This window comes from Melozone crissalis, unplaced genomic scaffold (genome assembly GCF_028551555.1).
Source record: "Melozone crissalis strain CALT ecotype California unplaced genomic scaffold, PUWL_Pcris_2 ptg000236l_1, whole genome shotgun sequence".
NCBI lineage: Eukaryota > Metazoa > Chordata > Aves > Passeriformes > Passerellidae > Melozone > Melozone crissalis.
This window is the reverse complement of record NW_026535997.1, coordinates 55,886-68,074: the sequence shown is the minus strand read 5'-3', so window position 1 is coordinate 68,074 and position 12,189 is coordinate 55,886. Positions and strand designations below refer to the sequence as shown.

Sequence of the window (12,189 nt, the reverse complement as noted above, 5' to 3'; positions counted from 1 at the left end):
CTGTTAATCCCAGCTTTATAAATTCCAGCTCTGTTAATCCCAACTCTGTTAATCCCAGCTGTTAATCCCAGCCCTGTTAATCCCAGCTCTGTTAATCCCAGCTTTGTCAATCTCAGCTGTTAATCCCAGCTCTGTTAATCCCAGCTCTGTTAATCCCAGCTTTATAAATTCCAGCTCTGTTAATCCCAACTCTGTTAATCCCAGCTGTTAATCCCAGCCCTGTTAATCCCAGCTCTGTTAATCCCAGCTTTGTCAATCCCAGCTCTGTTAATCCCAGCTCTGTTAATCCCAGCTTTGTCAATCCCAGCTCTGTTAATCCCAGCCCTGTTAATCCCAGCTCTGTTAATCCCAGCTCTCTTAATCCCAGTTCTGTTAATCCCAGCTCTGTTAATCCTAGCTCTGTTAATCCCAGCTTTATAAATTCCAGCTCTGTTAAGCCCAGCTCTGTTAATCCCAGCTCTGTCAATCCCAGCTCTGTTAATCCCAGCTCTGTTAATCCTAGCTCTGTTAATCCCAGCTTTGTTAATCCCAGCTCTGTTAATCCCAGCTCTGTCAATCCCAGCTCTGTTAATCCCAGCTCTGTTATTCCCAGCTTTATAAATTCCAGCTCTGTTAAGCCCAGCTCTGTTAATCCCAGCTGTCAATCCCAGCCCTGTTAATCCCAGCTCTGTTAATCCCAGATCTGTTAATCCCAGCTTTATAAATTCCAGCTCTGTTAAGCCCAGCTCTGTCAATCCCAGCTCCCTTAATCCCAGCTCTGTTAATCCCAGCTCTGTTAATCCCAGCTCTGTTAATCCCAGCTCTGTCAATCCCAGCTCTGTTAATCCCAGCTGTTAATCCCAGCTCTGTTAATCCCAGCTTTATAAATTCCAGCTCTGTTAATCCCAGCTCTGTTAATCCCAGCTCTGTTAATCCCAGCTTTGTCAGTCCCAGCTCCGTTAATCCCAGCTCTGTCAATCCAAGCTCTGTCAATCCCAGCTCTGTTAATCCCAGCTCTGTTAATCCCGGCTCTGTCAATCCCAGCTCTGTTAATCCCAGCTCTGTTAACCCCGGGTCTGTCAATCCCAGCTCTGTTAATCCCAGCTCTGTCAATCCCAGCTCTGTTAATCCCAGCTCTGTTAATCCCAGCTCTGTCAATCCCAGCTCTGTTAATCCCAGCTTTGTCAATCCCAGCTCTGTTAATCCCAGCTCTGTTAATCCCAGCTTTGTCAATCCCAGCTCTGTTAATCCCAGCTCTGTTAATCCCAGCTCTGTTAATCCCAGCTCTGTCAATCCCAGCTCTGTTAATCCCAGCTCTGTTAATCCCAGCCCTGTTAATCCCAGCTCTGTTAATCCCAGCTCTGTTAATCCCAGCTTTATAAATTCCAGCTCTGTTAAGCCCAGCTCTGTTAATCCCAGCTGTCAATCCCAGCCCTGTTAATCCCAGCTCTGTTAATCCCAGCTCTGTTAATCCCAGCTTTGTCAATCCCAGCTCTGTTAATCCCAGCTCTGTCAATCCCAGCTCTGTCAATCCCAGCTCTGTTAATCCCAGCTCTGTCAATCCCAGCTCTGTCAATCCCAGCTCTGTTAATCCCAGCTCTGTTAATCCCAGCTCTGTCAATCCCAGCTCTGTTAATCCCAGCTCTGTCAATCCCAGCTCTGTTAACCCCAGCTCTGTTAATCCCAGCTCTGTCAATCCCAGCTCTGTCAATCCCAGCTCTGTTAATCCCAGCTCTGTCAATCCAAGCTCTGTTAATCCCAGCTCTGTTAATCCCAGCTCTGTCAATCCCAGCTCTGTTAATCCCAGCTCTGTTAATCCCAGCTCTGTTAATCCCAGCTTTATAAATTCCAGCTCTGTTAAGCCCAGCTCTGTTAATCCCAGCTGTTAATCCCAGCTCTGTTAATCCCAGCTCTGTTAATCCCAGCTCTGTTAATCCCAGCTTTGTCAATCCCAGCTCCGTTAATCCCAGCTCTGTCAATCCCAGCTCTGTTAATCCCAGCTCTGTTAATCCCAGCTCTGTTAATCCCAGCTCTGTCAATCCCAGCTCTGTCAATCCCAGCCCTGTTAATCCCAGCTCTGTCAATCCCAGCTCTGTCAATCCCGGCTCTGTCAATCCCGGCTCTGTTAATCCCGGCTCTGTCAATCCCAGCCCCGTTAATCCCAGCTCTGTTAATCCCAGCTCTGTTAATCCCAGCCCTGTTAATCCCAGCTCTGTTAATCCCAGCTGTTAATCCCAGCTCTGTTAATCCCAGCTCTGTTAATCCAAGCTTTGTTAATCCCAGCTTTGTCAATCCCAGCTCTGTTAATCCCAGCTCTGTTAATCCTAGCTCTGTTAATCCCAGCTTTGTTAATCCCAGCTTTGTCAATCCCAGCTCTGTTAATCCCAGCTTTGTCAATCCCAGCTCTGTCAATCCCAGCTCTGTTAATCCCAGCTCTGTTAAGCCCAGCTTTGTCAATCCCAGCTCTGTTAATCCCAGCTCTGTTAATCCCAGCTTTATGAATTCCAGCTCTGTTAAGCCCAGCTCTGTTAATCCCAGCTGTTAATCCCAGCTCTGTTAATCCCAGCTCTGTTAATCCCAGCTTTGTTAATCCCAGCTCTGTTAATCCCAGCTTTATAAATTCCAGCTCTGTCAATCCCAGCCCTGTTAATCCCAACTCTGTTAATCCCAGCTGTTAATCCCAGCTCTGTTAATCCCAGCTCTGTTAACCCAGCTCTGCTAAACCCAGCTCTGTTAATCCCAGCTGGGATGAACTCACAGTGCTGCCTTTGGGGCCGTTTTTCTCTGGAGAGCCCTGGGAAAAGGAAAAAGTGGGATCAGCCCAGCTCAGAGCAGTGTCCCCTCAAAGCCACCCTGCTGTCCCCAGAGCTGTCACCTTGTCTCCTTTGACTCCAGGCAAGCCTTGTGGTCCTGGGATGCCAGGTGGGCCCTGCTCACCCTTTGGGCCCTGGAAATCCAAGGAATATGGGGAAATGATTGAGAGGAGAAAATTGAAAGCTTACCTATCAGGGAATCATCCCCAAGGCATTGAGGTGCAGCTCCCCATCCTCCAGCTGATCCCAGCCTCCCAACCTTCCCTAAATCCCAGCTCTGAGGGTACACAGGGCACAAAACCGTGGAGAATCCATGCCCAGAGCAGTGATTTTTCCATGGATGGATTCCTGTCCACAGGAAAAGCACTAAAAATCAGAGTTTTGGCTGTTGTTCCAGTGCAGGAAAGCTCTGGAGAGGGGCTGGGCTCTCCTGGGATGGGAGGAAATTCCTGTCCCAGCTGGGGTGCCATTAATCCCTGAGCTATTCCCTAATCCCCCAGCAGCAGGGCAGGCATGGGACTGACCCCAGATCAAAGGGGGAGGTCTGGCTGTGCCCCACTGATCCCAAAGCCAGGCTTGGAATCCCACATCCCAGGCTGAGTGTCCCCGTGTGCCAGCCTGGATTTGGGGACAACTCAGAGCATTCCCTCGTGTCCCAGAGTGGATTTGAGGACAATTCAGAGCATTCCCCGTGTCCCAGAGTGGCTTTGGGGACAACTGAGAACCTGTCCCATGTCCCAGCCCCTCTCTGGGGACATCTCAGAGCATCCCTCGTGTCCAAGAGTGGCTTTGGGGACAATTTAGAGCATTCCCTGTGTCCCAGCTCAGCTTTGGGGACAATTCAGAGCATTCCCCGTGTCCCAGAGTGGCTTTGGGGACAATTCAGAGCATGTCCTGTGTGCCAGCCTGGATTTGGGGACAACTGAGAGCCCGTCCCATGTCCCAGCCCCTCTCTGGGGACATCTCAGAGCATTCCCTGTGTCCCAGAGTGGCTTTGGGAAAATTTCAGAGCATCTCCCATGTCCCAGATTGGCTTTGGGGACAATTCACTGGATTTGGGGACATCTCAGAGCATTCCCTGTGTCCCAGAGTGGCTTTGGGAAAAATTCAGAGCATCTCCCATGTCCCAGATTGGCTTTGGGGACAATTCACTGGATTTGGGGACAACTCAGAGCATCCCTCGTGTCCCAGAGTGGCTTTGGGGACAACTCAGAGCCTGTCCCACAACTCCAGCTCCTCCACGGGGACATCTCAGAGCATCTCCCATGCCCCAGCCTTGCTTTGGGGACAATTCACCGGCTTTTGGGACAATTCAGAGCATCCCCCATGTCCCAGTCCAACTTTGGGGACAATTTACCGGCTTTGAGGACAACTCAGAGCATTCCCTGTGTCCCAATCCGGCTCTGGGGACAATTCACCACCCCTGGGGACAACTCAGAGCATTCCCTGTGTCCCAGCCCAGCTTTGGGGACAACTCACCGGCTTTGGGGACAACTCACCGCTCTGCCCTGCTCTCCCGGAGGTCCCACGAGGCCACGCTCGCCCCTGTCACCCTGCGGGAAGGAGCGGAGTCAGGGCCACCCCTCCTGGCACTGCCACACCCCCGCGGTGTCCCCAACTCACCTTCGGCCCGGGGACACCCTGCGGGCCCTGCTCACCCCGAGGTCCGGGCTCGCCCTAAAAACGGGGGAGAAAATCCCACAGAAATGGGATTGACGGGCGGGGTGTGCTCCTTGTCCTTCCCCCAGGCAGGGGTGGCCCTGTCCTCGTCACCGGGGTAGTGACAGGAGCAGGGTGGCAATGAAGTGCCCGATTCCGCTTTGAGCTCGCAGGAAACGAGGAAAAAAGGGAAAAAGAGAGAGCTGAGCCCCGAGGCTGTCCCCGGGAGGGACACGGCGACATCTCGGTACTTACAAGCTGCCCTGGGGCACCGGTGGCACCGGGGTGGCCCCGAGGACCCGATTAACCCTGTGAAGGGAGAGCGACGGGAGTCAGAGGGGACAGGGGGGGACAGTGGGAACAGCAGGGACAGAGAGGGACAATGGGGACTGGAAGGGACAGTGGGGACAGGGAGGGGACAAGAGCCACGGGGTGGATGCTCAGAGGTGTCACCTACCTTGTCACCTGGGCCACCTTTGCTTCCTGGCTGGCCTGGCAATCCCTAAGGGAACAAATCTGGGATCAACCCCTGGGCACAGCTCAGTGTCCCCTCAGGGTGTCACCTCTGGCACAGCTCAGTGTCCCCTCGGGCTGTCACCCCTGGCACAGCTCAGTGTCCCCTCAGGGTGTCACCCCTGGCACAGCTCAGTGTCCCCTCAGGGTGTCACCCCTGGCACAGCTCAGTGTCCCCTCAGGGTGTCACCCCTGGGCACAGCTCAGTGTCCCCTCAGGGTGTCACCTCTGGCACAGCTCAGTGTCCCCTCAGGGTGTCACCCCTGGCACAGCTCAGTGTCCCCTCGGGCTGTCACCCCTGGCACAGCTCAGTGTCCCCTCAGGGTGTCACCCCTGGGCACAGCTCAGTGTCCCCTCAGGGTGTCACCCCTGGCACAGCTCAGTGTCCCCTCGGGCTGTCACCCCTGGCACAGCTCAGTGTCCCCTCAGGGTGTCACCCCTGGCACAGCTCAGTGTCCCCTCGGGCTGTCACCCCTGGCACAGCTCAGTGTCCCCTCAGGGTGTCACCCCTGGCACAGCTCAGTGTCCCCATGGCGTGCTGTCCCTGGCACCCCTGGCAGAGGGCTGTCACCCCTCAGGGCACAGCCTGGCGGGTCCCTCACTCACAGCTTGTCCCCGGTTTCCCGGCGTTCCCGGCCGTCCGGCCTGTCCTGTGCCACCCTGCGAGGGACAGAGGGGGTGTCACCAGGATTGGGGTGCCCACAAGGGACATTGTTCCCTTTGCCATTCCCGTTTTTCCCATGGGTGGCATTCCCTCACCTTCACTCCTGGGATCCCTGGGGTGCCATCCTTGCCATCGATGCCAGGGAGGCCCTGAAAAGGGACAAGAGCCACACGTGGGACACCTCAAAGGGACTCAAAGGCTCACGGTGGGGACAAAAAAACATGAGGAGGGAAAGGAACATTCCAGGTGTGTGTGCTGGAGGGGACAAGGACACACGATGGCACAGCCAGGGACGGGCAGGGCACAGGTGCCACCAGCTGTACTCACATTCTCCCCCTTGGGGCCGATGTCACCCTGGGGTCCCCTAATGCCACGGCCACCCTAGAGCAGGAGGGGACAAGTGTCAGTGTCCTGCTGGTGCAGGGGACAGAGCTGGGAGCTGGAGATGCCCTCGAGGGCACCGAGGGAACAGTGCCAAGCTGGGGAAAAGGGGACACTGCCACTGGGGGTGTCACGTACCAGCTCTCCCTTGTCACCAGGGCTCCCAGGCGGTCCCTTGGGGCCTTCCCTGCCCTGGAGGAGAGAGGAACACAAGGATTGAGCACGGCAAAGTGGGACCCCAGAGCAGGCAGGGCCGAGGAGGGGACACCCACCGGCCTCCCAGCGGCTCCAATGCTCCCAACCATGCCCTTGTATCCAGCAGCACCCTGGAAAGAGAGCAAGGAAAGGTCAATTCCCATCCCAACCCATCCCTGCACCCCTGAGATGGCCCACCATGGAGGGAGGATGATGATGATGATGATGATGATGATGCTGGGAATGATCTCAGTGGCATCTGAGCCAGGGGATGCCACTCGCACTCACCGTCTCCCCTTTGAGTCCTGCCATGCCAGGGTACCCCCTGAGGCCCTGAGGTCCCTGCAGGGAAGGAAACAAAGCAAATTCAGCCGGGAAAAAAAACCAACCCAGGGGGGAGCAGCAATTACAGCAAAACCCAACACCGGGAATCCAAACACGAGGAATTCCAGTCCCTCCTAATTCCAGAGCCCCCAGCAGGTGCTTTTCCAGCTGTCAATTCCATAACTCCAAACTGCAGCCACTTCTCCGGGCCACAGCTCTTGGCTTCAAAGCAGTTTTGCCCTTTCCTGGCCTGCAGGGCTCAGCCCAGTAATTGTTTTTCATCTTCAAAGTGCTCTGAGAATTCCTGTGGCTTTAATTCCCCCCGGGGCAAGGGGGACTCAGGGGACAGCAGGGATTTATCCCAAATTATCCCTGGGAACAGCCCAGGTGCCCATGGAGCTCTGCAGAAGGAGAACTGGTGGCATCCATGGCTGGGACAGGGATGGGATGGAGGCTTTGCTTCAGCAGGGACAGGCTGGTGTCACTCCGGGCCTGGCACCGGAATACCCCTGGCCAGGAGCTCTCCACATGGATTCCAGTCAAGGCAGCGCTAAAAAATTCCATCAAAATCCATTAAAAAAAAATCCATAAAAATCCACCCAAACAGAGGAACCCCCCCTGCCCCTCCTTCCCAAAGTCTAAATCCGGCCTCGGCCGTCGCCACAGCAAAACCAGGAACCTTCTCAAAATATCTGCGGGATCATCCGAGCCAAAGCCATCCCAAAGTTTCCCCTCTGGATGCTCCCTGCCGGGCAGCAGGAGGAAATTCGGGATCCAGGAGTGGAAAAGAGATTTCCCCCAAAGTTTTCTGGCTGGGAATATTCTCGGGAATCGGGGCAGCAAATCCCGGAGTTTGTGGGGAACGATCCCGAGGAGCGGAACAGGCTCCGGCTGCCCCCGCACATTCCCAGAATCCGGAGCCTGATGAGGTGGGAGCTTGGAAAAGCAGCCAGGGATTCCGGCCGGGAGTGGCTCCAGGGCCCCCCGGATTGGGGTGGGATATGGGGAGTTTGGGATGGGGTGAAAATCCTGGGAATGGGGAGTTCGGGATGGGGTGGGAATGGGATGAAAATCCCAAGAATTTTCCCCTTAAATTGGGGTGGGAATGGGGTGAAAATCCTGGGAGCGTGGAGTTTGGGATGGGGTGGGAATGGGAATGGGAATGGGGAATGGGAATGGGGATGGGGGATGGGGGATGGGGAATGGAGAATGGAGAATGGGGATGGGGATGGGGGATGGGGAATGGGATAATGGGGAATGGGAATGGGGAATGGGAATGGGGAATGGGATAATGGGGAATGGGGATGGGGAATGGGGAATGGGGGAATGGGAATGGGGGAATGGGGGATGGGAATGGGGATGGGGGAATGGGGATGGGAATGGGAATGGGATAATGGGAATGGGGATGGGAATGGGGGATGGGGAATGGGGAATGGGAATGGGATAATGGGAATGGAATGGGAATGGGGATGGGAATGGGGATGGGGAATGGGGAATGGGGGATGGGAATGGGGAATGGGATAATGGGAATGGAATGGGAATGGGGAATGGGAATGGGGAATGGGGAATGGGGGATGGGAATGGGGAATGGGATAATGGGAATGGGGAATGGGAATGGGGAATGGGGAATTTCAGCCCCAGCTTTCCCAACTTTCAGCCTCAGTTTTCCCATCTTTTCCCCCAAATTTCAGCCCCATTTTTCCCAAATTCCAGCCTTTTATCCCACTTTTCAGCCTTGGTTTTCCCAACCTTCAGCCCATTTTTTCCCAAACTCCAGCTCTTTATTCCCGAATTTCAGATGCAGGATTTCTGATAATTGTCCTCCCTCACCCCGGGATTTTTGGGAAGACATTCCAAACCCGGCCGGCAGCACCGAGCGGAAAAATCCCCAGGAGGGAGAGAAAAAAGCAGGAATATAAAAAAAAGCAGGAATAGAACAAAAAATAAGAATGTCAAAAAACGCATGAATAAAAAAAAAAAAGCAGGAATATAGAAAACTGCAGAAATAGGAAAAAGCAGGAATATACAAAAAAAGCAGGAATATTAAAAAAAAAAACCCTAGGAAAATGAAATAAAAGCAGGAATATGACAAGAAGCATGAATATAAAAAAAATCAGGAATAGTAGAATAACCAGAAATATTTAAAAAGTAGGAATATAAAAAAAAAAAAAACCAGGGGAAAAGAGCAGGAATATTTAAAAAACCCCAAAAGTATGAAAAAAAGCAGGAACACGAAAAAGGAAATAATATGAAAAAAGCAGGAATATTAAAAAACAGGAATAAAAAAGACCAGAGGAATAGGAAAAGAAGCAGAAATATAACAAAAAGCAGGAATTAAAAACAGGTGGAAAATTTAAAAAAAGGTAGAATATATAAAAGAAGCAGGAATAAAGAAAAGCCGGAATAGAACAAAAAAAGCAGGACTGTAACAAAAAGCAGAAATATAATAAAAAAGCAGGATAGAACAAAAAAGAAAGAACACAAAACAGCAGAAATAAAAATGTTGGAATAAAAAGAAGTGGGAATATTAAAAAAAGGAATATTTTTAAAAAACAGTAATATTAAAATAAGCAGGTATATAACAAAAAAATCAGGAATTAAAAAAAGGTGGAATTAAAAGAAGTGGGAATATTAAAAAAAGGAATATTTTAAAAAACCAGTAATATTAAAATAAGCAGGTATATACCAAAAAATCAGGAATTAAAAAAAGGCGGAATAAAAAAAAAAAGCAGGAATAAAAAGAAAAAGTTGGAATATTAAAAAAGCAAAAATATAACAAAGCAGGAATACAAAGATAGCAGGAACATTAAAAGAGCAGGAATATTAAAAAAGCAGGACTATAACAAAAAGGAACACAAAAGAGCAGGAATATAAAGTAAGGTGAAATATAAAAAAAAACCAGGAATATTTCAAAAAAAATCAAGAATACAACGAAAAGCGGGAATTAAAAAAAGGTGGAATATAACTAAAAGCAGGAATACAAAAAAAAATGGAGTATAAAAAAGCAGGAATATTAAAAAAAGGTGGAATATATATAAAAAAAAAACCAACAAAAAAGTAAGAATATAAAAAAATCAGGGAAAGTTTCCGCTCGCTCCGGGTCATTTCCAATGTTTTGGGTGATGTCATTCCTCCCACATGGAATCCCAAATCCATGGAATCCTATAAACCATGGAATCCCAAACCAAGGAATCCCAAAACCATGGAATCCCAAAACCATGGAATCCCAAAGCCATGGAATCATGGAAGAGGGTTTAGGATGGAAGGGATTTTAGGGATGATCCCATTCCTGTGGGGCAGCTCCTGCTATCCCGGGATGCTCCAGGCATGGAGCAGCCCCAGATTCTCTGAGAATTCCACCCCAAAAATCCCAATATTCCATAGGAAGCCATTCCCTGTTTTTCATCCCTTCAGCTTTTACACCAAATGCCTCCCCAGCTCTCCCAGAAAAACCCCTGGAGAAGGTTCTGGGATCTCCTGGAATTCACATTTTCCAGCAATCCCAGCTCCTGCTGCTGATCCCTGCGTGCCCCAAGGGCTCCGGGACTGATCCCAAATCCAGACCTGGAAAATCTGACGGAGCGAACACGGATGGATTGGGAATTGGGATTTAACTGGAATCCTAAAACCATGGAATCCTATAAACCATGGAATCCCAAAACATGGAATCATATAAACCATGGAATCCTATAAAGCATGGAATCCCAAACCATGGAATCCCAAACCATGGAATGGTATAAACCATGGAATCCCAAAACCACGGAATCCTATAAACCATGGAATCCCATAAACCATGGAATCCCAAACCATGGAATCCTATAAACCATGGAATCCCAAAACCCTTGACAGACCTTTCCAGGGGGAATATTCCCAAAAATCCCACATAACCCCCCCTCCAAGGCACTGCCTGAGGCCATTCCCTCAGTTCCAAAAGATTGTGAGGATTCTGATATCCCAAAATTTCCACAATTTTACTGAAATCCAGAAAAAAACGCTCACATTTTCCTAATTTCTCTGATTTTCCTGTATAAAAAACTTTATCTGAGCACAATTCCCAAAATTCCCTCCCTTGGTTAATCCCTGTGTTCACAAGGTGAAATCCAGGGAAAACTTTCCTTAGGGCAGGGTCGGGAATTAATTAGGATGGGGATACGATGGAGCCATTCCCAAAATTCCAGGACAAGGAGCACCAAACCCGAACCCCGGAGTTTTCCCGAGTTTTTCCAGGGTTTTTTTGGGAACAAAGGCTCTGGAACGGCTCAGGGCCAGGATCAGCGCTCCCCCCTCTGGCAGCTCCGGGGATGCGTTCCCGAGCTCTTCCTCACATTCCCAAAATTGTTATTCCAGAGAAATCCCATTGAACCCCGCTCCGGAGGCAGCCTTGGCTCAGGAGGAGCTCCTGGAAAAATCTCCAGGATTTCCCTGGGGGGTTTTGGGATCTCCCTGGAATTTGGCGGTGCCATCCTGATCCCATTCCTGATCCCATTATCCCATCCCCGACCCCATTATCCCATCCCCAGCCCCATTATCCCATTCCCGACCCCATTATCCCATTCCCGGTGTACCCCAGCCCTTCCCAGGCCGTTTTTCCAGCCGTAATTCCGGATTTCTCCCCCTCTCCGAGGTTCTGTCCCGCTCAGGGCTGCGGCTCTCGGGGCCTTTTCCAGGAGAATTCCGGGCTCCGGCCGCCCCCGGAGCGCCGGGAATTGCCAGGGCCGGTAATGGATTGAGCAGGGATCGGGGACGGGCCCAGCCCTGCGGACATTCCAGAGCTCTTCCTGAGGTTTCTCCGAGGCCGGAAAAGCTCAGGGAGCTCTGGAATTCCAGAGCAGGAGCGCCGGGAGTGATCCCACATGGAATTCGCAGCGTTCCCGAAATTCTCTCCCCTCCCAGAGCCCACATGGAGACGGAAATCAGGGAATTAAGAGATTGGAAAAGGCCAACCTCGGTCTTGTCTCCATCCCACATCGAAAGGGATGGGAATTCCAGCTGGGAATGGGGATCCCAGCCCCGAATTCCAGCTGGGAATGAGGATTCCAACCCAGAATTCCAGCTGGGAATGAGGATCCCAGCCCAGAATTCCAGCTGGGAATGAGGATTCCAACCCAGAATTCCAGCTGGGAATGGGGATCCCAGCCCCGAATTCCAGCTGGGAATGAGGATTCCAACCCAGAATTCCAGCTGGGAATGGGGATCCCAGCCCCGAATTCCAGCTGGGAATGAGGATTCCAACCCAGAATTCCAGCTGGGAATGAGGATCCCAGCCCAGAATTCCAGCTGGGAATGGGGATTCCAACCCAGAATTCCAGCTGGGAATGGGGATCCCAGCCCAGAATTCCAGCTGGGAATGAGGATTCCAACCCAGAATTCCAGCTGGGAATGGGGATCCCAGCCCCGAATTCCAGCTGGGAATGGGGATCCCAGCCCCGAATTCCAGCTGGGAATGAGGATTCCAACCCAGAATTCCAGCTGGGAATGGGGATCCCAGCCCCGAATTCCAGCTGGGAATGGGGATCCCAGCCCCGAATTCCAGCTGGGAATGAGGATCCCAGCCCAGAATTCCAGCTGGGAATGGGGATCCCAGCCCAGAATTCCAGCTGGGAATGAGGATCCCAGCCCAGAATTCCAGCTGGGAATGAGGATCCCAGCCCCGAATTCCAG

At 51.5% G+C, this 12,189-nt stretch overlaps 1 protein-coding gene and 1 long non-coding RNA gene across 2 annotated transcripts in view; both read right to left on the bottom strand.

The window, feature by feature from the left end:
* Positions 1-5,496, bottom strand: part of LOC128949460 (collagen alpha-2(IX) chain-like) — an 87,044-nt gene extending 81,548 nt beyond the window's left edge. The window contains exons 1-7 of the mRNA XM_054294319.1: positions 5,479-5,496; positions 4,909-4,967; positions 4,707-4,760; positions 4,416-4,469; positions 4,292-4,345; positions 2,855-2,926; positions 2,755-2,773 (exon numbers count right to left, since the gene is read on the bottom strand). Of these exons, the coding sequence (XP_054150294.1) occupies positions 2,755-2,773; positions 2,855-2,926; positions 4,292-4,345; positions 4,416-4,469; positions 4,707-4,760; positions 4,909-4,967; positions 5,479-5,496 (330 nt within the window). The remainder of the gene's footprint in view (positions 1-2,754; positions 2,774-2,854; positions 2,927-4,291; positions 4,346-4,415; positions 4,470-4,706; positions 4,761-4,908; positions 4,968-5,478) is intronic.
* An 89-nt stretch (positions 5,497-5,585) lies between these two features.
* LOC128949459 (uncharacterized) lies at positions 5,586-5,990 on the bottom strand. The gene is made up of 3 exons (XR_008484206.1): positions 5,956-5,990; positions 5,724-5,777; positions 5,586-5,624 (listed from the first exon to the last, which is right to left on the bottom strand). It is a non-coding gene; the product is annotated as an uncharacterized LOC128949459 (long non-coding RNA).
* Positions 5,991-12,189: the final 6,199 nt, after the last annotated feature.